We start from the raw sequence: 26,453 nt of genomic DNA, 5'->3' as shown, positions 1-26,453 counted from the left end.
CTCTCTCTCCCTGCAGCTCTTTGACCACATTGTGCAGTGCATCGCTGACTTCCTGGACTATATGGGCCTCAAGGGCGCCCAGCTGCCTTTGGGCTTCACATTCTCCTTCCCCTGCAGACAAACATGCATCGACAAGGTAAGATGACCCTGCCAGGCACACAGCCAGCCCGGAGGCTGCCCTCCCCTGTGGCCCTTTCAAGGTTCCTCTGTGTCTGTGCTCACATTGGGTTGGTTTTTGAGACAGGTTCTCCTGTATCCTAGGCAGGCCAAAGATCAACATGAATTTCTGATCTTCTTGCTTCCACCTTCTGTCCTGGGGTAGCAGGCGGGCACCACCATGCCCAGCCCGTGTCATGCTAGGATCGGACCCAGGGCAGAACGTACACGAGGCAAGCACTTTACTGACTGAACCACATCACCAAGCCACTGTTTGCACATCTGGGAACACATGGTGGAGAGGGACTGAACCACTTAAAGGGTTTTCTGTTTACTGAATTTCATTTCTCCTTATTTTGAAGTTCACTAAAAGGGTTAGTTAATTCCTGGGTATCTTCAGGGAATTGGGTGCAGGGCTGCCCACAGGTACCACAGTCCACGTTGCTCAGTCCATTCTACAGATTGGCATAGTGTCCACACTGACCCTGTGCACATGCTCCTGAGTCCCGGAACAAACAAACAAACAAACAAACAAACAAAGCGGGGTGTGGGGGAGTGCTGAGTCTGAGTCTGGTGTTTTCTAATTCAGCCTCTTTAGAACACCTCTGTCCGTCATGGGCTACTTTAGCAGTGGGATGGCTCTGTCCCCAGACTTTGAGTCTGTGTAGCAGTGACAGGAACACCCCTGAGTCTTGAAGACCACGCAGAGCTGTGAAGAGCCTGTTTAGCAGGAGCCATGTTGGGATAGTTGAAGTAGAAGTAGGTGAAGAACATACATGTTCTACCAGTGACCCGATTCCATGTCTCGTCCCTATTGGATCTGAGGTGCTCTGTCATTCTGAGAGTGGCTGCCCAAGTAAAGTGTTCCCCTTGTTTGTTTCAGGGGACTCTAGTAGGATGGACCAAAGGCTTCAAGGCCACCGACTGTGAAGGGGAGGACGTGGTGGACATGCTCAGAGAAGCCATCAAGAGGAGAAACGTAGGCTGTGGTGGGGAGGCTCATGTTGGACCAGTCCTCTTCCCCTGCCCTGCCACGATTTACCAGACCTCGGTCTGCCTTGGGCCGAGGTGCCCCTGGCACATTCTGTTCCAGGACAACTGCTTGCTTGCTTTGCAGGAGTTTGACCTGGACATAGTTGCAATCGTGAATGACACGGTGGGGACCATGATGACCTGTGGCTATGAGGATCCCCGGTGTGAGATTGGCTTGATTGCAGGTACGTGGTAGGCCGGTGTCTGGGGACAGTGACCCGGTCCCCTCGCACTCTCCTGGGCTCTTTGCTTTGTTTCCAGGATGTGATTCAGTCTGGGGACCCAGGTTGGCTCATTCCCAGGCTCTTTCTCACCAAGCCTGTGAGCCAAGGTCCTTCTTTTCATCGGGGAAGGAGAAGATACATTAAGAAGGAGGTTTTTTGTTTGTTTTGTTTTTCATTTTCCCCCTTCACGTCTTGGACATCCCCATGGATGTATATTGTGGTTCCGGCTTTCTGCCTCCTCCCTGTGGTGTCCAGGCACCAAACAGGGAAGGCTTGAGTGGAACTGAGTTCTGAGGTCCACATCTTCCCTTGGTGTGTCTGGGCTCCGGTACCCACCAGGCAGTAAAGGATGAAGCCAAGTCTGAAACACATGGGTCAGGAGGACCTGGGTCTGTCAGGGACTGCTGGGGAGGGAGGAAGTTTCCTCTGGAGATCTCAGTGTCACATATGCTCAACGGTCGATTCTCTCAGACGATATTCAAAGAAACAGGGTATGTGTGCATGCACTTTATCTGGGGTGAACCAAGGAGTACATAGTTTTGGAAGGGGATGAGAATTTCCAGGGTGGGCAAAGGTCATTGGCTAAAGGCTTAGGTACTGAGATGCCTCATTGGCACTGGGAAGCCTTCCAGGAGTCTTGGGTGCAGGACTACACGACATTCCTCAGGTAGTCTGTGGTGGGCCTCGGGATCCCCCAGAGAAGAGGAAGCCCCAGTGACAAAAGGAGTCCGCCCTTTTGCACTGAGCTCAGGGCTGTGTAGCAATGCCAGCCTTCAACCTCAGTAGCAGGGTTTCCCGACAGTATACAGTGTTGTAACTACGGTCGCCTCCATTACTGTGTCTCCTCCTGCTCACTCTCCCTGCTTTCAACTTACGGTTCAGGGGCCAGGTGTTGGGGGAGGAAGGAGGCTGCTGTTGGACATGGTGGCCTGGGGCTGTGGAACTGGGTCTGACTCTGGCTCTGCTCCTGCTGCTGTCGGGATGATGGTAATGGGGTGCTGATGATGCTAGGCACCATGGGCATGACGACGATGGTAACGAGGGTGCCGAGGTGGGGGGTGATGAGGATGGGAAGGATGGAGATGCTGCTGCTGATTACAGTGATGGCAATGGTGGGTATGATGGGGTGATAGGGAAGATGATGGTGATGATGATGGTGATGATGGTGGTGGTGTTGATGATGGTGATGATGATGGTGGTGATGATGATGATGGTGATGGTGATGGTGATGATGGTGGTGATGGTGATGATGATGGTGGTGGTGATGGTGATGATGATGGTGATGATGGTGGTGGTGGTGATGATGGTGGTGGTGATGGTGATGATGATGGTGATGATGGTGGTGGTGATGATGATGGTGATGATGATGGTGGTGGTGATGGTGATGATGATGGTGATGATGGTGGTGGTGATGATGATGGTGATGATGATGGTGATGATGATGACAATGATGATGATGGTGATGGTGATGATGATGGTGATGATGGTGATGATGATGATGGTGGTGGTGGTGATGATGGTGGTGGTGATGGTGATGATGGTGGTGGTGATGGTGATGATGGTGGTGGTGATGGTGATGATGGTGGTGGTGATGATGGTGGTGGTGGTGATGATGGTGGTGGTGATGGTGATGATGGTGGTGATGATGATGGTGATGATGGTGATGGTTGTGATGATGATGGTGATGATGGTGATGGTGGTGATGATGATGGTGGTGCTGGTGGAGATGCTGCTGCTGCTAAGGATGGCGAGAACCATTCATTGGCTACTTAACAGGTAGAGGGAATACACAGATACTGCCTTATTTTCTTCTTTTTAACAACTCCATAGGGCACTTGTTTAAGACTGTCTAGCTGAGGGGGTTGGGGATTTAGCTCAGTGGTAGAGCGCTTGCCTAGCAAGCGCAAGGCCCTGGGTTCGGTCCCCAGCTCCAAAAAATAGAAAAAATAGAAAAGAAAAAGACTGTCAGCTGAATAGGAACCCGGAGCCCTGTCCAGCTCTGTCTTGGACCCTAGACACCAATCATTTATGGCATTCATCTGCCTCCCGTAGACCTAGTGTTATCTTTGAGGACTGAAGTTCCCTCATGATTCCTTCCAGGGACAGGAAGCAACGTGTGCTACATGGAAGAAATGAGGAACATTGAGCTGGTGGACGGGGATGAAGGCCGGATGTGCGTCAACACGGAGTGGGGCGGGTTTGGCGACAACGGCTGCATAGATGACATCCGCACGCAGTACGACAAGGAGGTGGATGAGGGCTCCCTGAATGCCGGCAAACAGAGGTGAGAAGGCCAGGTGGGGTGTGAGTGTGTGTGTGTGTGTGTGTGTGTGTGTGTGTGTGTGTGTGTGATGTGTGAAGGGGTTACGTGTAGGTGTGATCCCATGGGGTGTGTGTGTGTCATGTGTGAAGGGGTTACATGTAGTTGTGATCCCCGTGGATTTTTCTTTAACCCCCTTCCTTCTAAGTAACGACGGGGCGTTTCTATGTCTGCTCTATCCCCCCTTTGCTCTCAAATAAATGACACAGAGGGAGACCTAATCAATTTATTAACAAGCTGCATGCTGGGCAGATGCTTATCTACCCTAACCTCGTTGGCTGCTTACTTCCCAGCCTGTGGCCCTGCACTCTGAGTCTGTTCCATGTGTGTCCTCATGACGACTCACTTGGTGATCTCAGGGTGACCCTTCTGCTCCATCACGTTCTCCTCTTCCTCCTCATGGTTACCGGGACCTCGTGGCAAATCTTCCTGCTCTCTTTTCTCCTCTTCCTCCTTCTCTCTTCTCTTTTTGCTTGGAACCCCCTGACTGGGGTGAGAAGTCCCGCCCTGTGCTCTCCTGCCCAGCTATAGGCTGAATAAGCTCTTTATTAACCAATCACTGAGGTAGGAGATGCTCCAAATGACAGGCCAATGCCAATGTCAGGACTGCCACCAGATCTCTGGGCACAGCAATCAGCATTTGAATATACAGTGCACAACACCATGCCCCAGCAGAAGCCTTTTGCCGAACCCAGGGAGCAGGTCTGTTCGTGGCATCAACCTGACAGCTTTGTCTATGCATATTATACCTCTGTGCCAGATGCCAGAACAGGGGATACAAGAAGGCCACCTTGATGTTTCTGACAGGAGAGTGAGGGGTCCCTTCTCTAATTACCATAAGGTACGTTGAAGACTCCTGGGCCAGAAGCTGTCAGTGTCTCCTTGCAGAGTGCCTGGGTAACACAGAGCAGGGCTGTGGTAACCTAGTGGGCTGGGCTTTCCTAGGTCCCATTTAGAGGTCAAGGTCCTTGGCCTTTTAAGGTCATTGACTTCTAAGGAGTGGGAAAGTGGTCCCCAGGATGGATGGGAACACTGACCTCGACAAGGGATCACATCTTATCAAGGGCCACAAGCCTTTGTGAGGTACGATGCAATTTCTAACTACTGAAAAGACAGAAGATAATGAATGGCTTCTAGACACCTTGCAGTAGATTTCTGCCTGCGTTCTGATACTCACTGGAATAGAGGGCCAGACTGACGGGAAGCTAGAGTGTGAGGCCGCAGTACTGAGTCTGGTCCCTCCCCTAGATCAAGGTTAGGAAAGTTTTCTACCAACAGCCAGAGAGTGTTTTAGATCTTGTGAGACGTGTCCTGGCTAAGCTTGGGTTTGTAATATGTAAACAGGGGAAGCAGAGATTTATCACAGAGGCATACAAGCAAGTGGAGGTTGGACATGTCAGAAATGTGCTAAGACCGGCTCAAGGATGTTGGGGACTGCGGAGCTGAGAACATTGCCTAGGCGGAGGCTCGAACAGATCGCCCTATTTGGCAACCTTCGCTCCTGGCTGGCAGTGGAGTTGCTGTAACCCAAGTGAGGTGGTTGTTTTAAAACAAAGAGTCTTCAGGCTGAGACCCTGGCTCAGCCTAGAGTTCTGGGGCAGTGTGCATGAATCCTGGGCCCAGTCCTCATTTCTGCATTAGAAAGGGCTTGACGACCTCATCCCTGATTGCCATTGAGTGTTTCCCGCCCTTCTCACTGGAAGTTTTGGGTCTCAGTTCTGTGACTGTCTGCTCATCTTTCCAGACTGGAGAGTTTAATGGAGTGGAACTGATAAATACTGGATGAATTGAGAACACGACGGCTCCAAGGGGGAGCGGGGAGGTTTTTATTGTAGATATGAGGGGAGAACAACCAGAAACATCTGGAAGAGTCCAGAGCAAGGAGAGAAAGTAATAGAGAGTGAACTGGGCCATGAGAGGAGAGGGAAGAGAGGAGAGCAAGAGGGGACGAGAAGAGAGAGCGAAGACAGGGCCAAGAGAGGGGACCCAGAGCCAGGAGTGGAGGATCAAGAGAGTTTGTGGCCAAAAGGGTCGGATTATATGGGAGTGAGAGGCTGGGAAAGGGAAGTTTAGGGCTGGAGAGGTTTAGGGGAAGAGGGCTGGTCAGCAGAGCTGAGAGAGACCAGCAGGCCAGCATGTGCTTTGGTACACGAGTAGGCACCACGGTTAGCCATTGGTCCCGAGTTTCCTTTGGACCTGGCAAAGCTGCCTTCCATAACGCTGGTTTGCAGCATCTTCCTGCTTGTTTCCAGGACAGCGTGGGTGTGAGGCCAGCATTCAGATGACAGTGAACTCGCATTTCCATTCACCTCAGGCTGGTGAATGGCCAGCCTTCCTCCGCCTCACCTCCCACCCAGCGCAGGGGGATTGCACTCCTGTGCGCTGAGCCTCCCCAGTGCTGGCTGCTTCCTAAGTCTCTTCCTCTCTGGCTGCATTTCCTTATGGAGCACGGTGGAAAGGGGAAAATGGTAATTTTTTAGCACCTTTTGGGTGTTAGTAGCTTGTTGCAATCACTGGTGGACAGATGTCTTCAAAGGCAAAGTCGAAGTCCACCAGGCAAAACCAAAACCCAAATGGAGGAAATCCTTAACAGTTTAGACAGGTAGCACACGGCTGGGAAAGATGGCCGCACTGGGGCCAGGCAAGGGTTGACTCCTGCTTCCTGCCTCCTTAGAATCCTGCTTTGCTCTCAGTTTTCAGACTTACAGTAGGGGCCCGTGCCCCGTGCAGGGATGTGGGAAGCTGGGCTTGTCTCCCAGGCGGCTCCGAGGCCTATCTCCCTCATTTGACCCTGTTCTCTGTATTAGGTTTATTTGACAACTGCAGGGAGAGCCTCAGAGGCCACGGTGAACCATGAGCTTCAGGCGCCTGTGGCTTGCTTTCCACACCCAGAACAGCATCCTCAGAGAGCACTTTTCTGCCCTTACCAGTCTTATCCCCTCTTCCCCAAACAGGTACGAGAAAATGACCAGTGGGATGTACCTGGGGGAGATTGTGAGGCGGATCCTGATCGACCTCACCCGGCAGGGGCTCCTCTTCCGAGGGCAGATTTCAGAGCGACTCCGGACCAGGGGTATCTTTGAAACCAAATTCCTGTCTCAGATTGAAAGGTGATGTATGACCAGACTTATTGCTTTGTGTGGGATGCTGAGGGAAGGGGGTGGCTCCTCACAAGGGGTGGGAAGATTTGAGATGGGAAAATGAAAGCAAGACTGGGGATGTGGCTCAGATGGCAGGGTGCTTGCTCAGCCTGTGTGAAGCCCTGGGTTCGATCCCTGCATCTTCAGAAAGCAGGTGTGTGGTTTGCACCTGTTATCTCAGTCCTCAGGAAGTGGAGGCAGGAGGGCCAGGATCAGTGTTGGCTTACATGGCGAGTTCGAAGCCATCCTGGAGCCCTGGAGAAGGAAACAGAGAGAGTGGGCAGGAAAACTCCAGTAGCCATGGAGTTCACTCACGGCCACTCCATTGTCCATCCCCCTGCATCTGATCCCAGCCCACAGGACAGCATACTGCCTGGGGATAGATCAGCCCCAGGTCACTTAATTGAAAGGACTGGGTTCTCTACCAGGGTTCCAGAAGGATACCACAGGAATTAATTTAGGCTACAAGTTATCCCCCCTCTATTTTGAAAAGATGGTGTACCTGTGAGAAAGAAATATCTGGAAAAGGAAAATCACTCATGCGCTTGTTAACAAATGTGGCTACTTTGAGTTTTGTGTATTTTGTCCCCTCTTGGGTTCTTTAAGGTTTGCAAGCTTATCTGACACATGCCATCATTTTACATGTGATTTACATATCATTTATTCAGTGTTTAGTCATAGGGAGTTTCACTTACAATGCTCGGTTGTCTGTCTGTCTGTTTGTAGACAGGGTCTGATATGGCCCAGGTGGCCTCAAAGTTGCAACGTAGCTGAGTCCTGTCTCTACCTCCCAAGTGCTGGGGTTCCAGTATTTGCACCGTGCCTGGCTTCTGCTTCTTGTCTTACTATTTATCATGGAGGATTTCAAACCTCTTCAAAAGCAGAACAACGGTGAAGCAGACCCAGTGTTCCCATCGCTGTCCCTCACAAAGGTGTGGTCAGCTCCGTACCAGACTGCATCTGTCCCACACTCCCACTGGCTCGGCCTCTGGCTAGGTTAAGTTGGAACGGAGCCCACACCTCATGTCAGCTCATTTATAAATATTTCAAGATGAGCTCTAAAACAGAAGCCCTTTAAAAGGTCATAACCAACTACCATTATCATATCCCAAACAGCTCCTGTGAGCCCTAATGTCAGAAATACCTTCTCTGAGTTGTTCTTGAACTGTCAGACGAACACCGACACAGCAGTGCAGTCGTCTCGGATGCGTTAGTAGGCAAACAGGGCCCTTCTGTTTGACCTGCGTGCCTAAGATACGTTTTACTCCATAGGCGTTCTCTCTCTCCCTTCCTTGCTTTCCCTAACTGCACAGTCGCTGAGGAAGCCATATTTCATCCTCCAACCTTCCCGTATTCCAGACTTGAACGATTACAGCAGCATTCAGTTCTCTCCTTTGTCCCTCGGATCTCCTGGAAATCTTACATTCACCCAGGATCCCCGATCAGATTCAGTGTTGAATTTCCGTCTGTCTGTCCCTTTTCTATATTGTCACTGTTCGTCGATGTGTATGACGACAGTCTTGTGTTGCCGGCATTAATTAGTCAGAACGTTTCTCGAAAGCAGGCTTTCCTTTATCGACTGGCTACTGTGACGATCATTTTGAAATTCTGTATAAAACTTCCCTGTTACTATATTGTAATTTAGTATGCGACGCCAAGGTTATAATTTATGAATTTCGGTTATTCTGAGAAACACCATAATAGTTACTCTTTTGCACATAGTCATTTGCGTCTTATGAATTATTTACTTAGGAGTAGAAGCAGCTGACAAGTGGAGTACTTCCCTGAGGGTGCACTGCTTTTTTGGAAAGCGACTTTTGAGGCTGGGGATGTGGCTCAGTTGGTAATGCTTCCCTGGAGTGCGCAAAGCCCATGGTTCAAGTCCTCAGCATAGCATAAGGTCTGGCGGGGCACGTGTGTAACCTTAGTACAAGGAGACAAAGAGACGCTGAAGGTCATCTTTGGTCCTATAATGAGCTCTACAATAGTCTGGGCTATATGAGACTCTGTCCAGGGGCTGGGGATTTAGCTCAGCGGTAGAGCACTTGCCTAGCAAGCGCAAGGCCCTGGGTTCGGTCCCCAGCTCCGGAAAAAAAAAAAAGAAAAAAAGAAAAAAAAAATGAGACTCTGTCCAAAAATAATGAATGAATGAACGAATGAATAGTTTTCCATCTCCACTACCACCAGTTGTGTGTGTGTGTGTGTGTGTGTGTGTGTGTGTGTATGTGTTGTGCTGGTCCCAAGTGAAAAAAGCCCTCCCGGGGTCAGTAATGGGTGTAAAGAGAGACCAAGCCATACCTCTTATCTATGCCCTTGGGAGGCAGAAACAGGGGAATTTCTTTGGGCTACACAGGGAGTGCCAGGCAAGCCAGGACTTCATAACAAGACTTTATTCCAAAAATACAATTAAACAACAACAACAGAAAACAAATCCATCAGTGGGCTCACAGTAATGTCAGAGCACTCACAGAGGAGCTCCTGTAGGGTTCTTGCTGTCTGGAGAGCCGGCTGTAGAAGGTAGAGTACTGTAAAATCAGGGTCTAGAAAGACAGGGCTCAGGGGTTAAGAGCAGTGACTGCTCTTGGAGAGGACCTGGGCTGGGTTCCCAGCCCCTTTGTGGCTGCTCACCACTGCCTGTAACTCTAATTCCGGGGGATCTCACGCCCTCTTCTGGCCTCTGCAGTGAAAGCCACTCACACAGTGCAAGCCAAACACATAAAACAAAAATAATAAATCTTTTAGAAGAAGAGGGGACGGGGAGGAGAAAGTGGAGGGGGGAAGAGGGGGAGGAGGAGAAGGAGGAGGAGGAGGAGGAGGAGGAGGAAGCACCAGTGGTCTGGCATGCTAAGGAGCAGGTGTACCTGGTGAGATCCTCTGAGAACAGCTCAGTCAGCCTGACTTGCCTGTGCCTGTGCTCTGTGTCCCCTCAGCTCAAACAAGTCATTTCTAGAAGGCAAGTATGGGGGTCGCCTGTACCTCAGCACCTAGCTGATGCAGGGGATTCAGAGTTTGAAGCCAGTCTGGGCTTCAAAGGAAGATCCCGGAGGGAGGGAGGGAGGGAGGGGAGAAGGCAGAGGGGGAAGAGTGTTCACTTTCTCTGTTGGTAGAATGCTTGCCTGGAATGTAGGAAGCTCTGAGTTCAGTTCCTAGCATCACAAGATAAATAAAAATTAAAAAGGAAGTGAAAGGAACAACATAAAAACATCCTATGACTAAACCAGGGTCTCAGGAGCTGTCTGTCTTTATTTATCTGTAGTTGTTCTGTAGCCTGACTGGCCCACTGTGTGACCCCTGCCTGGCCTCCAATCTGTTATTCTTTGGAGGGCTCATCAAACATACAACCTCACAGACATTAGCTTAGCTCAGTGCAAATTGCCTTCACTTATCAATGGCTCACTGTGACCTTAATTGGGGTCTAGACTTGAAGCTAGCTTGTCCTTGTGGTGCCATTTCTCTGTATATGTTCACGGTCCTTTCAGGTTCTTTTTTTTCTTTTTTTGTTTTGTTTTGTTTTTTGTTTTTCTAGATCAGGTTTTTCTCTCTGTGTAGCCCTGGCTGCCCTGGAACCCACTGTGTAGACCAGGCTGGTCTCGAACTCAGAGATCTACCTGCCTCTGCCTCCAAAGTGCTGGGATCGAAGGTGTGCGCCATCACCACCTGGTTGGTTCCCATTCTTTTAAAAAACAAACTTTTTGTTTTTGAGAATTTCATATATACATGTAATTTATTTTGATTAAACCACCCCCATTTCCTCTCCAGCAGTTCCTACCTCACCCCCTCCCAGGCTATTCCCTCTCCAGTTTCATGTGTTCTTTTTGAGAGAACCCACCAGGTCTATCCCATGCTGTCTGTATGCCCATGTGCGGGAGCATGGGCAGCCTTCCTGGGCCTCCATCCCTGAAGAAAGCTCTCTCAAGCCAATGTTTTCCAGCAGCCAGCAGTTGCCCACAACTCCTCAAGCCAAGGGGGCTTTGTGACCTCCTCTGCCCTCTGTGCTAAGCTTTACTCAGGTCTCGTACACGCAGTCACAACTGTTCGAAGTGGTGTGTGCAACTCTCCCGTCCTGTCCAGTTTTGATGTAGTAGTCATCCACTTCCTCTGGTTCATTCTGCCTCCTCCTCTGAGATGACACCTGGCCCCTGGGAGGAAGGGATGTGATCCAGATGTCCCGGTTAGGGCTCAGCTCTCAGCAATATCTATTCTCCCCGTGTCTTGACCAGTTGTGGATCCCTGGGTTAAGGGCTCCCATCCTTCAAGGTCTCATCATGTGCCATATATTCCTTTGTTGTTGTTGTTATTGTTGTTTAAAGATTGATTTATTTTATATATATGAGTACACTGCCAGTGAGGGCATCAGATCCCAGTACAAATGGCCATGAGCCACCATGTGGTTGCTGGAATTGAACCCAGGACCTCTGGAAGAGCAGTTAGTGCTCTTAACCACTGAGCCATCTCTCCAGACCCCACATGTATTACTTTAGTCTCTTGACCATTGAACATCCCAGCCGTATGCAGTTTATGCTAAGAACATGTCTTGGTCTTCTAAGAGAATATATTTCACTGGGTTGACAGCACACACCTCTAGTCCCAGCACTGGCTAAGCAGAGGCAGGAGGATTATCATGACTTGGAGACTGAGCCGCAGAGTGAAAACTGGGCCAGCCAAAGGTAGAAACATAGCCTATAGCAAGAAACAGACCCCAAAAGGACAGAAATAGAGACGGAAGGATATTGGCTTCCAGAACGGGGAGAGAGCACCACAGGGGAGTCTAAAAGGATAACCCTTGTACCTCGAGCCTTAGACTCCTGAGAAATAGGCATCTGGTATATTGGCTGGTGACTCTGATATTAGCTCCTAGTAATGTGATCAAGAGTGTGCCCTTACATCTCGCTGTTTAAAGGCAACAGGACTGACTTCCTAGGGTGGAAGACTTTTCCTGTGTCTCTGACGTTCTGCACCCCCACTGTGGGCCTGTTTGCTGGAGGCTTTCCTCAGATATCTCTGGCCCGGCCAAGTGTGAGGGTTCAGGTGAAGGGGAGAGAGCTCGAGCAGGAAGGGGGATCACCTCGGCAGCCTCCACTGCCTCCCCTGCTGGTGCTGCACCACCTCTTTCTCCACCACTGCGGCTGCAGTTGCTCCAAGATGTCAGGCCAGCCGGGCTGAGCCAGCAGGAGGAGGACTAGCCAGGGAGGGGTGTAGGGCGATTTCAGAAGAACAGAGCTCTTCCGCCAGCAGCAGTGTTGCAGCTCTTATGACAGAAGCTGTCAGACGAAGGAGTGATTCTCACATTCCTTTGTTCCTTCTTATATACAGTTTTTGGATGGGTCAGTGTCTGACAGCAGGTACTTTCTGTTGGCTCTGCCTGAGAGCTTGGAGATCTACATGTGGGAGGGCTTGGGGTGCTGCTCCCACGTGACTGAGGGTCACAAACCTCTCTACAGGGGCATGTGGGAGGCTGTAGTTTCCTGGGAATTTAGGGAAAAGCTTACCGTCCCTATGGTCACTGGGGTTTCAAACCTCAGCTCAACTGGGATCCAGACCACCACCCCACACCCCAGCCATTGACAGGGCTCTTTAGGCTAAGGCGACAAGACTGGATCAGGTGAAGCAGGTCCGGGTGAGGGAAGCGGCTGCTAATGGTCTGGCCTGCTTGTCCACAGTGACCGGCTGGCCCTCCTGCAGGTCAGGAGGATCCTGCAGCAGCTGGGCCTGGACAGCACCTGCGAAGACAGCATTGTGGTGAAGGAGGTGTGCGGGGCTGTGTCTCGGAGGGCTGCCCAGATGTGCGGCGCCGGCATGGCTGCCATCGTGGAGAAAAGGAGAGAAGACCAGGGCCTCCAGCACTTCAAGGTCACTGTGGGCGTGGACGGCACCCTGTACAAGCTGCACCCACAGTGAGTCCCGAGACGGTGGTGGGAACCGGGACAAAGGGCAGGCAAGTGGGGGGCCCCAGCTGGACCCACACAAACTTCATCTTCACAATGGGAAGATGTGGCTCCATGGGGATGCTAACTGTGAGTAGTAGAGCCCACTGCTGCTGAGGCTGATGCAAGGGCTGGTGCTCCCGCTTCTTGGTTGGCCATGTGAGGCTTAGGAGTTAGCCTTTAAACTCCAGCGAGGTCAACAGCAATGACCTCTGCCCCTCAGGGAATGATGCATGGAGATTAAATGGACACCACCACCCAGCAGAAGCCAGGTGGCATAGGGCCAGTTTTTGCCTGCTTTGAGCTTCAGCTCTTTTTCTATAGACAAAACAAAACAAAACAAAAAAAAAAAACAAACAAACAAAAAAAAAAAACAAAAACCAACCAAACAACAACAACAAAATCATAGTCCTCATAGAGTGTCATGAGGCTTAAATTAATATCTTCAGTAATGAAAGTTATTATTTGCTCTTTGTGGCGGGAGGGAGGGTTGAGACAGAATTTCTCTGTGTAGCCCTGGCTGTCCTGGAGCTCACTTTGTAGACCAGGCTGGCCTTGAACTCACAGAGATCTGCCTGCCAATGCCTCCCAAGGGCTGGGATTAACACAGTGCACCACCACTCCCAGCAGAAGCTATCGAGTTGTTCAATGTTCCCATCTTCTTTTGGTGACAGGAGATGTGGAACACGATTTTAAAATCCCTGTGGTGCTGATCTCTGCCTTACAGCTGCTTTTCTTTGTCCCCAGGGACACACATTTTGGGATCTAGTTTCTACACATATAGCCTTTTAAATGTCTTTACATTTATTTTGCATACACATACATATGTATATATGTGCATCTATGGTTTTGCATACACGTACATATGTGTATATGTGTATCTATAGTTTTGCATACATGTACATATGTGACTATGTGTATCTATGGTTTTGTATGCATGTACATATGTGTATATGTGTCTCTATGGTTTTGCATACACGTACATATGTGTATGTGTGTATTTACGGTTTTGTATATATGTACATATGTGTATATGTGCATACATGTGTATATGTGTATGTATGGACATATGTGGATGCATAGGCATTAGCTCTCTTCTATCAGCACACGGGACCCACCCAGGAATCGAACTCAGGCCTGAAGGCAGGCAAGCTCCTCTGAGCCATCTCACCAGCTCCAGATCTCTTTCTTGAACTAAGAATTGAAAGAAAGAAACCACAGGTGCTGACACCTCAGGGCAGTGATGGTGCAGGCCCTTGCCCAGCACTTGAGAGGCAGAGGCAGGCTGATCTCTTAAGTTCAAGGCCAGCCTGGTCTACAGAGTGAGTTCCAGAACAGCCAGGGCTACCCAGAGAAGCCCTGTCTAGTAAAATGGAGATAAAGCAAAAGGTGCTGACGACAGTTTGGTGGAGTGGCCCCCCTCCCTTAACAGAAGCCCTGAACTAGGAATGGAGACTCTTTGGATTGGTTCTGTGAGAATCCTGCAGCTAGCACCACACCTGACCCGAGGGCATGGGGCTTTCCCCTAAGGCCAGAGAGGAAAACGTGATCACCATGCTCCCACCAACCCCACTACAAGGGCTGATCTCCACTCTTCCTCTTGTCCCAGCTTCTCCCGGATACTGCAGGAGACAGTGAAGGACCTGGCTCCTCAGTGCGACGTGACTTTCATGTTGTCAGAAGACGGCAGCGGGAAGGGAGCAGCTCTGATCACAGCTGTAGCCAAGAGGTTACAGCAGCTGCCGAAGGACAACTAGGTGGCCCAGCCTGTGGTGACAGGGGCCACCAGACGACCGCTGGGCTGACCTTCCTCTCTTAGTACTCTTAGCATCCCGGTGCTGGCCTGGCAGTGACGCTCGGCGACACCTCCATTTGGCATATTTTGGCCAAAGACGGGCTGACTTTAAAAAAATCAAAGGATCTGGCCCCAGAGACGCCCATTTGGCAAGTCTTTCACTTGAGCTGTGAGCATTCAATGGTATCCGGTCTTGGGGTTGCTGGAGCCTCCCTTTCCAGGCATTAAGCTACGTCTGGTGGGAGACTGGGCCTGAACCCTTGAGAGGAAGAAGGGCGTAGTGAACTCGGGGATCTAGGCTACTATGGCCTCACTTGTCATATTGGCTTTAGAGGCCCCGGGGGTGGGGTGGGGTGGGACAAGGGCTTTGGCACCTGCATCTCCGAGAATCGAGGAGCCCACTGAAGCCAGGAGGAATGTCACCCTCTCAGGGCACTCTGTGAACACCTGGGGTGCCATTGCCCATGTGTATATTGTGGGGTGGGACACCATTCGAGGTACTATTTCTCATTCCTGTGACGCTGCTGTCTGCCTTTGTTTCGGACTGTGAGGTGTATGAGTACGGGTCCATGAATAAAAGAAACGGGTTTCCAGGAACCTTGGCACTAGGCGTGGAGCTTTCCCCCGGGAGCCCTGTTGGCATCTCCAGGTCCCATTAAGGGACATCCAGGATCTATAGAGTCCAGACTTCCTGCCAACCGAGGATCTACTGAAGCCAGTATCCACATTTCACTTGATTGACATGAGGTACTCCCCAAGACTGAGCAGTGACCACGTGGCCTGCGCCTAAGCGCTTGCTCTTGGACTGGTGCCAGTTGGAAGTTGTATGTGTGCATATGTGTGCATTCACATGTGTCCATGCGCAGGTGTGTATACATGTGTGCACACATGCAGATACGTGTTCTTGTGTGTATTTGTGTGTGTGTGTGTGCACATGTAGATGTGTATTCATTTTAGGTATGTGTGCATACATGCAGATATGTGTTCATGTGTAGGGGTGTGTATGCATGTGTGCACATGTATATGTGGATATGTGTTTGTGTATACACGTGTATATTTGTGTGCATACACATGTAAGTGTGTGTTCGTGTGTGTGTGTGTGTGTGTGTGTGCTGTACACATGTGCATGGAGGCCAGAGAATAACTTCTGTGTCCCCCACAGAAGTGCCATCCGTCTCCTTTGGGACAAGGTCCCCACTGATTATCCTAGGCTGGCTGTCCAGCAAGTCTCAGGCATCCTCCTGTCTCCACCTCCTACCATTAGAACCATTAGAACTGAAGGCACACCAGCCACACCAGAATGGGTCTTATCTGTGGCTGCGACTCAGCTCTGATGTTTGGAGACAAGCACTTTCCTATCTCCCCAGCCCCAGAGTCCTTTCTCCTCCTCTACCAGTCTCTTTCTCTCTGAAGTGGGGAACCCCTGTCCACCAGTATTCCCTAACCCTATCTACTGGAGCTATCTGGAGCCGATGCGTCCCTGACTCTTTCTCCAGGAGCCATTCCTTTCCCTCTGCTCTTAGCTCTCTCTTCCCTGAAATGCCCATCCTTTCTGTCTTGTCCCCAGACTCTGTGGACTCCTTATCTGGGGAGATTGTAAGCTTGTTGCCAGATGTATCCTTTTTTAAATTAATTTTTGTTTTTGAAACAGGTTTTCTGTGTAGTCCTGGCTGTCTCGGAACTCATTCTGTAGACCTTGAACTCCTAGAGATCCACCTGCTTCTGCCTCCTTCGGAGCCCAAAGGTTAAAGGAGTGGGCTTACCACCACCAAGAGTCTGATAATTTTTTTTTAATTTCAGAAGGATCCCAGGATTGTAATACTTACTGAGGAGGAATATGGCTTTTCAGACACACCAGAAGAGGGCATCAGATCCCATTACAGATGGTTGAGGGCCACCATGTGGTTTCTGGGAATTGAACTCAGTACCTTTGGAAGAACAGTCTGCTCTTAACCACTGAGCCATCTCTCTAGCCCTGGAGTATGTTTTTTAAAGTAAAATTTTCTAAGAAGCTTTCCCGTGGGGTGTGTGTGTGTGTGTGTGTGTGTGTGTGTGTGTGTGTGTGTGTAAGTGACAACTCCTTCTCATGGGAAACAAAGAAGAATATTGCACAGTTTAGGTTGAGTTGACGTGTTTGACACATTGTCTCAACCCCGCATTGTTGCTGGTTGTCACTTCCTGAGAGGGGACGGGTGGCTCCCTGTGCGGAGGGTGGTCACATGCTGAGGCAGTCTGTCAGTAGCAGACAGAGGCAAGTCCCGGGGGAGGGGGGGAAGAGAGAGAGAGAGAGAGAGAGAGAGAGAGAGAGGAAGGAGAGACAGAGAGAGGAAGGAGAGAGGGGAGGGGGAGGGAGGGAGGGAGAGAGAGAGGAAGGAGAGAGAGAGAGAGGAAGGAGAGACAGAGAGAGGAAGGAGAGAGGGGAGGGGGAGGGAGGGAGGGAGAGAGAGAGGAAGGAGAGAGAGAGAGAGAGGAAGGAGAGAGGGGAGGGGGAGGGAGGGAGGGGGGGAGAGAGAGGGAGAGAGAGGGAGAGAGAGAGAGAGAACACGAACACACACGAGCAGCCTAGGGCCAGATGAGGGAGTTGAAGGGCTCTCTCTTCAGTGCTTTCTGAAACAGCCAGAGGCCATGTAGTTCTGTGCACAGGTCCTATATGGCACCGCCAAGCTTTTCTGTGTTTCAAAGCTATGCCTCTCTGGAGAAGCGTTAGAGGATTTCTTAAATTTATTTTGTTTCTTTGGAGAAACCTCTTCCTTTTCCCCCTTTTCCCCCTCCTCCTTAATATATATATAATATATATATATATTTTTTTTCCAGAGCTGGGGACCGAACCCAGGGCCTCTACCACTGAGCTAAATCCCCGTCCTTATATTTATATTTTTATTCTATGCATATGAATGTTTTGTACGAGTGTGTGTCTGTGCACTGTGTGCATAACTGGCACTCACAAGGCCAGAAGAGAGCATCGAACCCCCTGAATCTGGACTTAAAATGATCATGAGCTGCCATGTGGGTACTGGGAATGAAATTTGTGTTCTACACAGGAGCAGCCACTGCTCTTAGCCAGAGCTGTCTTTCCAGCCCCTTTCCTTTGGTTTTTAAGTTTTCTACCATGCAGGTTCTGGGGTTGAACTCAGGTTCAGCTTGGTGGTGAGCGCTCCCAATGGCTGAGCTACCTCACGGGCACTTCCTGTCGTCTTTTTGAGACAGTCAAGGTTGCCCTGGAACTGTGTCAGTTCTCCTGTTTGCCTCCTGATGGTTTACCTCCCAATTTTGCTGGGCCCTGACGAAATCTCAGTAGGTTTTGTCTTATTTATTTAATGTACATCAGTGTTCTGCCTGCCCGTGTGACAGATAGGATCCCCTGGAACAGGATTACAGACCTCTGTGAGCCACCCTGTGGATGCTGGGAATTACCCTTCATCCTCTGGAGGAGCAGCCAGTGCTCTAACTGCTGAGTCAGCTCCCTGGCCCATTAGGTTTTGTCCTAATTAGCTGGGAACCTGGCTGTCCTTGTAACCTCTCCCCAGTTCTCCTTCCTGGGTACCACACCCTCAGCTCTCTATCCCACTTCCCTCTGAATCCGCAGCAACCTTTCTGGATAGATAATCTGGCCTGCTGGTTTAGCCTGCTGTGCCACCATGGTCTTTCAGCACATGTAAGCAGGTTTGACAAGGTTATCCAGCCTTCTGGCCTAGTGACGATCTCTTAGAAGGAAACGGAGTCCCAAGGTAGGTATCTAAGTACCCTTAGCCACTGTAACCAGTTGATGACATCATAGAGTTTGAAGCAACACTGGAACTCCAGAGAGGGCAAGAACCCATTCCATGACTGCAGGAGTCCCTGAACCACCTGGGACCATGGAGGGTCCCCCTCTTCTCAAGGCTCGCTAGGCAAGACCAGTAACTACATCAAGGTAAACTGTCTTTGGGAGAACTTCATAGTCTCTCTTCTTTAGAAGATCAGCCAGGGATGGAGCTCCATTGGTAGAGAACCTACCCAGCCTGTTCAAAGGCACGGGTTTGGTCCCCAGCACCGCAGAAACTCAGAATGGGGATACTTGTCCTCAAATTCCAGCTCTTAGGAGGAGAGATTCAAGGTCATCCTTGGCTATAAATGAATTAAAAGCCAGCCTGGATACATACAATCCCATTCCATATAAAATAAAGACAGTCTTGGCACTGTGGAGGCAGAAGTAGGTAGATCTCTGAATTTGAGGCTAGCCTGAGCTATGTAATGAGGTTCAGTTCCAGCCATCGAAGAGAAGAGCATTGTTTCGTACATTTTAGAGCCCTGAACTCAGTCTCCTCTTGGTGCTCTTTGTAGAAGGAGCTGATAGGTAAAAATGTGAGTAGCTTTCTCTGTCACCTGCTTTCCCAGAACAAGTGGCCTGACTCATTGTCCCATTCAGAAACAGTTCACTTCTGTCCACGGGGAAGAAAGGGTCTCACTGGGAATGAGAACTGGGTTCCTCTTCTCCATGCTACCGATGGTCCCCAGAGCTGGCTGCGGCAGTGAGCAGTGTGCAGCCTTCATTCTGTGGAAAAAACTGAGGAGTGAAGGGAGACTAGCAAATGAATGGATTCACTGCTTCTGAATGACTCTCCATTCATCTGTCTCATCCAGTAGGACCCAAGTTTTGCATACACAGTAGATCGTCTATAGGTAATGGCTCAATTGGTGCTGAGTCCCATTCTAGGCATTGAAGACCCAAGGAGGTATGACGCCATCTTGCAATGTTAGAGTTCACAAGAGAGAAAGGCGAGTTTGTATCCATTTGAGAGAAAGGCTAGTTTGTATCCGTTTGTATCCATGAGACAGCATAGGAAATAAGGACCAGGTGGAGGCCGACTGTCGCCTCCATCCTTCAGATCTGCAGAGTGTGTGCTCCTATGCACAGGTGCACCATGGCCCACTGGGGTCAGGGCCTGAAACGTATCTTTTCTGAGGAAAATATCGAGTGTATGAAATGAATAGAGTTACTGAGGATATTATAAAATGGCTCCTTTTATTTTTTTTAAAGACTTATTTATTTTATTCTATATGAGTACAATGTCACTATCTTCAGACACACCAGAAGTCGGCGTCGGATCCCATTACTGATGGTTGTGAGCCACCACGTGGTTGCTGGGAATTGAACTCAGGACCTCTGGAAGAGTAGTCAGTTCTAACCACTGAGCCATCTCTCCAGCCCATGAAATGGCTCTTAGGAAGTAACAATAAGGCTGGGGAGGCATGCCTGTAATTTTCATGCTTGGGTGGCTGAGGCAAAGTCACAAGTTCAAGATTAGTCTGGGCCACATAGAGTGTCTAGCCAAAGCTACATAGTAAGGTTAGCCTTGACTACATAGGGAGTGTCTGTCTCAAACCCCTACTATACCTGCCCAAAAGGAGAAAGTGGTAACCGTCATACATATAGTTATTAATTCATTATATCACAAGCCCAACAGAACCAAATCGCAATCACCATTTTGAAGCTCTCAGGAGTGTAAACCTCATTTTGAGACATTCACAACAATCTCAATAAAAAATGCTGGTAGTTTCTGGGCCAGCCTGATGGCTCAGTGGGTTAAGGCCCTTCATCCCCGGGACCCGCATGGTGGAAGAAGAGAACTGACTCCCGAAAGCTGTCCTCTGACCTCCACATGCATGAGGGGACATGTGCTACCCTCCCCATAAACATACAAATAAAATTTAAAAAGTCCGTGGTTTCTGTTGACGACGACGACGACGACGACGACGACGACGGCACAGGTGCTACCCTGCTGTGGTTCTTACCTCTAGAGCCATTTAGAAATTTTGTTTCGTCTCTGATAGTTCATAATGTAAGATATATTTCCCCTGTATTTCTTGCTAGTGGCCAAGGCTCTTCGCTTTTGCAGGCTGTAAGGAATGTATGCCATTTTATTCCAACAGCGTCAACCTCCGTCTTGCCTTCCTGGCACTCTTCTGCTTCTGGCTTCCCTGCTGTCTAACTTTAAATTCTTGTATTTATTTTGCCTTCTTGTCCACTTACTGGGGGGGGGGGGGCAGTGGAACCTTCCAGTTAAGCAGCTCTTTCCCTGGTCTTAACTCTTAACCAGTGGTTCTCTATCTGTTACGTGCTTGACCTTCTATAGTCTAAACAATATATTTTACAATGCTAGTAAGTCCTTAAATTTTTCATCCAGTTTCTTTTGATCCTATTCACTCCAACTGGGAGTTCATGAGCACAGTGGTCCTGCAAACAGCATCTTTTAAATAAAGAAAAAAAGTTTCTGAAGTCAAGTACAGTGGTCCACATCTGTGATCCCAGTACTTGGAAAACGAAGGCAGAGGGCTCAGGTGTTCAAAGCCAGACTCAGGTAAAGAGTGAGTTTGACATCAGCCTGGGCCACTTGAGACTCCGTCTCAAAAAAAAAAAAAAAAAAAAAAAAAAAAAAAAGAAAAAAGAAAAGAGAGAAAGAAATTAAATTTAAATTTGAAGTCTGATTTATTATTTTGTTTTCATATTCTATCAGAAAAAGAAAAACCCACCAAAATCTGCTTCTGTGTTTTCTATTATTTTTCTTTTTTTTTCTTTTTTTCGGAGCTGGGGACCGAACCCAGGGCCTTGCGCTTGCTAGGCAAGCGCTCTACCACTAAGCTAAATCCCCAGCCCCTCTATTATTTTTCAACGAGTGACTTCTCATGTTCTTACTATTTCTCAGTGACATATTTTATGTATTTTACAGTTCCTTCTTTGACTTCAGCTCTTTCTTTGCATCTGTACCTTCCTCCTCACTTTGTCAGGTGTCTCTGCCGTCCCTCTTTGGCACCCTTGGTCGGCCTGTGCTGGTTTCTGCTGGAGGTCATGTGTTTCCCAGTTTGTTGACATTCTTTTTGGGTAGCTTTCTTCCTCGGATGTCTGGTGACTTTTGTCCTGTAAGCTTTTCACCCACGGGTCACCCACTGCTCTATCCTGGAATGTACTGGGTCAGGGCCACTTTAGTCTGAGTCATTCTGAAGAAATGAGAAAGGAGAGGTAACCTTGAGAGCAGAGTCCTGGACACCCCAAGTCCTCAGGGAAGCCCTTCCTGACAACCCTGCTGCCTTGTCTTGTCCACTTGATGAGAGTTAGAGCCATGCAGGAGGAAGAGACTTCAACTGAGGAACTGCCTCTATGAGGTGGGTAGTAGGCAGGTGTGCACGGTGTTGTCTTGATTAATGATTGATGCGAGGGGTTGGGGATTTAGCTCAGTGGTAGAGCGCTTGCCTAGCAAGCGCAAGGCCCTGAGTTCGGTCCCCAGCTCCGGGGGAAAAAAAAAAAAAGAAAAAAAAAGATTAATGATTGATGCGGGGAGGGGCTGGGGATTTAGCTCAGTGGTAGAGCGCTTGCCTAGGAAGCGCAAGGCCCCGGGTTCGGTCCCCAGCTCCGAAAAAAAGAACCAAAAAAAAAAATGATCGATGCAGGGACCTAGCCTATGGTGGGCAGTGCCACCCCTGGGCCGGTGGTCTTTGGTTGTATAATAATGTCGGCTGAGCAAGCCCTGAGGGCCAAGCCAGGATTCAGCATCCTTCCAAGGTCTCTTCAGTTCCTGCCTTGACTTCCTACCAACTTCCCACGGTGGGCGGTGATGGACCTGAGTGTAAGCCAGATGAGCCCTAGCCTCCTCCTCCCAGGTCACTTTAGAGATGCAGAGCCAACTGGGACAAGCCTCAGGACCCCTGGGCAGACTTTTAGGAGTTGGCCTTCAGTATGTTTGGGATTAGTAGCCATGGGAGGAGGGTCTATGATGTCACCAAGGGGCTGGTGAGAGAGTGGGCTAGCCTGTGTGAGCCTACTACTACCTTTCCCTGCTCTTTGCTTACCAGAGCCTCGCTGTGCTCAGAACTCACCCACTGACACCTATGCTGGCCTTGAAGCCGTTCTCTCGTTCTCTCGACAGGAGAGAGGCAGACAGTGATCGATTCTGGTCCCTCACACAGAGATGCAGTTAATTCACTGTGGGGATGAAGGCGTACTAGACCATCACTGTCTGCTGAACGTAGGATACCCCCGGCCCAGAAGCAAAATTTCAATCTACCTCCACGATTTTTTTTACCTGCAGAAAAGACCATTTTGTGGGGTGCAATTGGTATACAGAGAGGGGACTTTATTTTACACATTGTCCTTCTTGGCTTGATAATAAGCCTTATCACCCCCCCACCCACACACACCCTCACATATGTAGCAGATGTGCACCTTGGTCTTCATGTGTCCCTCAATAACTGGAGAGGATCTCTTGCTTACCTATGGACCTTACCTGGGCTGCCTTGTCTGGCCTCAGTGGGAGAGGATGCCCCTAGTCCTGTAGTGACTTGATATGCCAGGGTGGGGTGGTACCCAGGGGGGCTCCCCCTTCTCAAATGAGAAGGGGAGGAGGGATGAGGGGAGGATCTGTGTGAGAAAGAAGGGGAACTGATACCGGGATGTAAAGTGAATTTTTAAAAAGCAGAGGACAAACAGACAGTTCCCGGGGAAACCAACAGGTCATTCATTCACACCCCAGGTCAGATCCAGCATCTTCTTGTAGCCAAACCACCTCCCGTCTGACACCCACAACACCTGTCACTCACATCAGGGCTGCCTTGAGTGTTTCGTCTTTAATCTGCTTTGTATGAACTTTTTGAGGGCCTCAAGGTTCTCTTCTGGCCGTCTTCTGACTTCTTACAGCCTTTTCCTCTGATGGCTGGGACCCAGTGCTGAGACACATCAGAACCTTTTCTGTCCCAGACAAATGAAGCGACAGAGTTGGTCTCTGGTCTCGATTCTGGTCTGTCTTGGTCTCTGCGTGTGCTAATGAGCTCACGGAGTGCCTGAGGGTAAGGCACTGAACTGCCCTGGGATGAAAGCTTGGATCTGAACCGTTAGACAGTGTCTGGGATTGTGCACAAAAGAGAATTGAATTGTAGATCAGCTGGGGAGCTAGTGAGACAGCCCCATGGCCCTCGGCCTCCAGGACTGGACGCCTGTGGGAGCGCATAGCTGGCATTTTTTTTAAGCATGAGATTAGGAAGCCTTTTGCTTCCTCTGCGAAGCACTTGAATTCAGTGACTTGAGGTAGGATGGGAGGTTTTGGGTTTGCTTTGTTTTGGTGAAAGCCAAGCCACTCTGGCCTGAGTGGTCTGAGGCCAGGGGAGGCAAGGGCTCTGTCTGGTACGAGATGAAGCAGGTTTGAGAGAAGGTAGTTACTGTTTGGCAACTCAGGAGTGTGGAAGAAGCCGTGATTGCCGTTGTGGAAGAGGGGGTTCCTACTAGACTCCCCAGACACTGTCTTGATTTGAGAAGCCTCCAAGCACCATTTCATAGTAAGTTCTGAGGTTTGCCTCTGACTGGTGCTGTATCAGGAACACTTAAGGCAGTGTTCCTCAACCTGTGGGTCTCGAGGCCTTTTTAGGGGGATGAAAGACCCTTTCACAAGGGTCACATACCAGTTATCCTGCAGATATTTACATGATGATTTTTTTTTTTGTTTCTTTTTTTCGGAGCTGGGGACCGAACCCAGGGCCTTGCGCTTCCTAGGTAAGCGCTCTACCACTGAGCTAAATCCCCAGCCCGGTACATGATGATTCTTAACAGTAGCAAAACTACAGTTACGAAGTAGCAACGAAAATGATTTCATGGTTGGGCGTGACCACAGCATGAGGAACTGTATAAAAGGGTCGCAGCACTAGGAAGGGTGAGAACCACTGCCTCAGGGGCTGGTTATCTCCTCCAGAGGGTGGCACCAAGAGTCCCCACAGGGGCAACTGGCTGCTGCTGAGATGGTGAAGCTGAGAGGGAGGCCTGCCCTGGGAATCTTATAGAGCTGCAGGCAGGCTCTCTCTGATAATGAGATACTCTCCCCCTCTAACTCATGTCTCAGACGGCATCCAGGCTGGTCCAATGAGATGGCCATGTTGGGAAGCATCCTAGAAGCCAAGCCTGAGCACCTGAGCTTGGTCCCCAGAGCCCACAAGGTAGAAGGAAGGAGCCCACTCCCAAAGTTGTCTTTTGACATTCACGTGTATACTATGTGCATGGGTGTACACACACACACACACACACACACACACACACACACACACACACACAAATGCCGAAGAAAGTTAAATTTAAAAACTCTTTTCGAGGCCAGGTCCTGGTGCACTCCTTTGATCCCAGCACTTGGGAGTCAGGGGCAAACTCTGTGAGTTCAAGACCAGCCTGGTCTTCACAGCGAGTCCCAGGACAGTCAGAGCTAAACAGAGAAACCCTGTCTTTTTTTAAAAAAAAATATTTATTTATTATATTTATATGAGTACACTGTCACTATCTTCAGATAGCACCAGAAGAGGGCATCAGACCTCATTACAGATGGTTGTGAGCCACCATGTGGGTGCTGGGAATTGAACTCAGGACCTCTGGAAGAGCAGTCAGTGCTCTTAACCGCTGACCCATCTCTTCAGCCCAAGAAACCCCGTCTTTGTCTTGAAAAAAAAAAGTATCTCCTTGACTTACACTAACTTGCATGCTGTCCCGACATCTCTTTTTTGATAGTCTATTGTCTATATATTGTGTGTACGTTGCAGATGTAGGGCTCAGAAGAGAATTTGAATATATCCTCTCCTTCCACTGTGTGAGTTCTGGGGCTGGAGCTGCCAGCTCCTCATCTGCTGAACCATCTTGCCAGCCCTAAGGAAAATGTTTATTTTTAAGATTTCTTTTTTAAATTTTATGTGTTTGGGTGTTTTGCCTTCATATATGTCTACATACCACACGTGTGCAGTCTCTGTGCAGGTCAGAAGAGGGTGTATTTTGTTGTTGTTTTATTATTTTTTTTAAATCAAGGTTCACCTGGCCTCTGCCTCAGAGGCTTCAAAGGAAAGCTCTGGCCCAGTTCCAGTTGCCTCCTCCAGGAAGCCTTGCAGGATTAACCTGGGGCTCCCTTATAGTTGGTCCCTGTGACTTATGGGATTTCTTAGCGTCTCTCCTGCAGGCTGTAAGCTCTATAAACACATGACTTTAGAAAAGCAGAGGAGTGGGGCAGCTGGGGGGAAAGCAGGGTCACCCCCCAGACCAGTGTAGAACAGAATGAGATAACAATAACTCTTGTCCCCACTGAACAGAGGGAGAGCAAGGCAGAAGCAGGAAGGAGGTGACCAAGACACTCACTAGAGCATCTAGTTCACCTGACTCCCTGAGCACTTGCTCTCTCCCTTTCCTCCCCCCCACCCAGGCTTCATTATGTTCACTAACCTGGGCACTTAAACAAACATCTTTGTGTGAGCAGTGGGAGTGGGGACCACACGTTTCTGGGCTGTGGGCGGAGGTCAGAGGACAGTCTCAGACCTTCATCTTCCATCTCATTTGTCACTGTGTACTGCACGCCAGGTGACCCAAACTTCTAGGTCTTCGTGTATCTTGGTTTCCCTCCCACTGTGGGAACACTGTGATTAGAGACGGTCACTACTGCGTGGGGTTTTTACGTAGGCTCTGCGGGTGCCAACCTGCTCCTAATGCTTTATATGAGAACTGCTGTACCCACTTAGGCACCTCCCCAGCTCAGACCTGAGCATTCCTTTACACGCTTTGGGGGCTGGGGATGTAGCTCGATTGGTATACCATTTGCCTCCATGCACAAAGCACTTGTTGTCCAGCACATAGGAGGTAGAGGTGGGAGGAACCTAAGTTCAAGGCCATCCCTGATGGCATAGTGAGTTCAAGGCCACACCTTGACTAAGGAAATACTTATAAAAACCATTTAATTGGGGTTAGCGTACAGTTTCAGGGGTAAGTCCATTTTTATGCTGGAGAAGGAACTAAGAGCATTACATCCTGAAATGGAAGGAGGGAGGGAGGGAGGGGGAGAGAGGGAGTGTGTGTGTGCGCTTGGGCCTGACATG

At 49.5% G+C, this 26,453-nt stretch overlaps 2 protein-coding genes across 4 annotated transcripts in view; both read left to right on the top strand.

The window, feature by feature from the left end:
• Positions 1–15,188, top strand: part of Hkdc1 (hexokinase domain containing 1) — a 39,008-nt gene extending 23,820 nt beyond the window's left edge. For all 3 annotated transcript variants that reach the window (XM_039099162.2, XM_039099165.2, XM_039099167.2), the window contains 7 exons: positions 17–136; positions 1,040–1,135; positions 1,274–1,373; positions 3,513–3,696; positions 6,687–6,842; positions 12,533–12,766; positions 14,406–15,188. In XM_039099162.2, coding sequence (XP_038955090.1) covers positions 17–136; positions 1,040–1,135; positions 1,274–1,373; positions 3,513–3,696; positions 6,687–6,842; positions 12,533–12,766; positions 14,406–14,553 — 1,038 coding nt within the window. In that variant the 3' untranslated portion in view covers positions 14,554–15,188. The remainder of the gene's footprint in view (positions 1–16; positions 137–1,039; positions 1,136–1,273; positions 1,374–3,512; positions 3,697–6,686; positions 6,843–12,532; positions 12,767–14,405) is intronic.
• Positions 15,189–18,410: 3,222 nt separating this feature from the next.
• The window catches only part of Hk1 (hexokinase 1), a 101,593-nt gene continuing 93,550 nt past the window's right edge, over positions 18,411–26,453 (top strand). The window contains exon 1 of the mRNA NM_001393711.1: positions 18,411–18,504. The gene's annotated coding sequence lies outside the window, so the exon portion shown is untranslated. The remainder of the gene's footprint in view (positions 18,505–26,453) is intronic.

This window comes from Rattus norvegicus, chromosome 20 (genome assembly GCF_036323735.1).
Source record: "Rattus norvegicus strain BN/NHsdMcwi chromosome 20, GRCr8, whole genome shotgun sequence".
NCBI classification, from domain to species: domain Eukaryota; kingdom Metazoa; phylum Chordata; class Mammalia; order Rodentia; family Muridae; genus Rattus; species Rattus norvegicus.
Note: the sequence above shows the minus strand (reverse complement) of the source record. Positions and strands in the feature narration are given on the sequence as shown.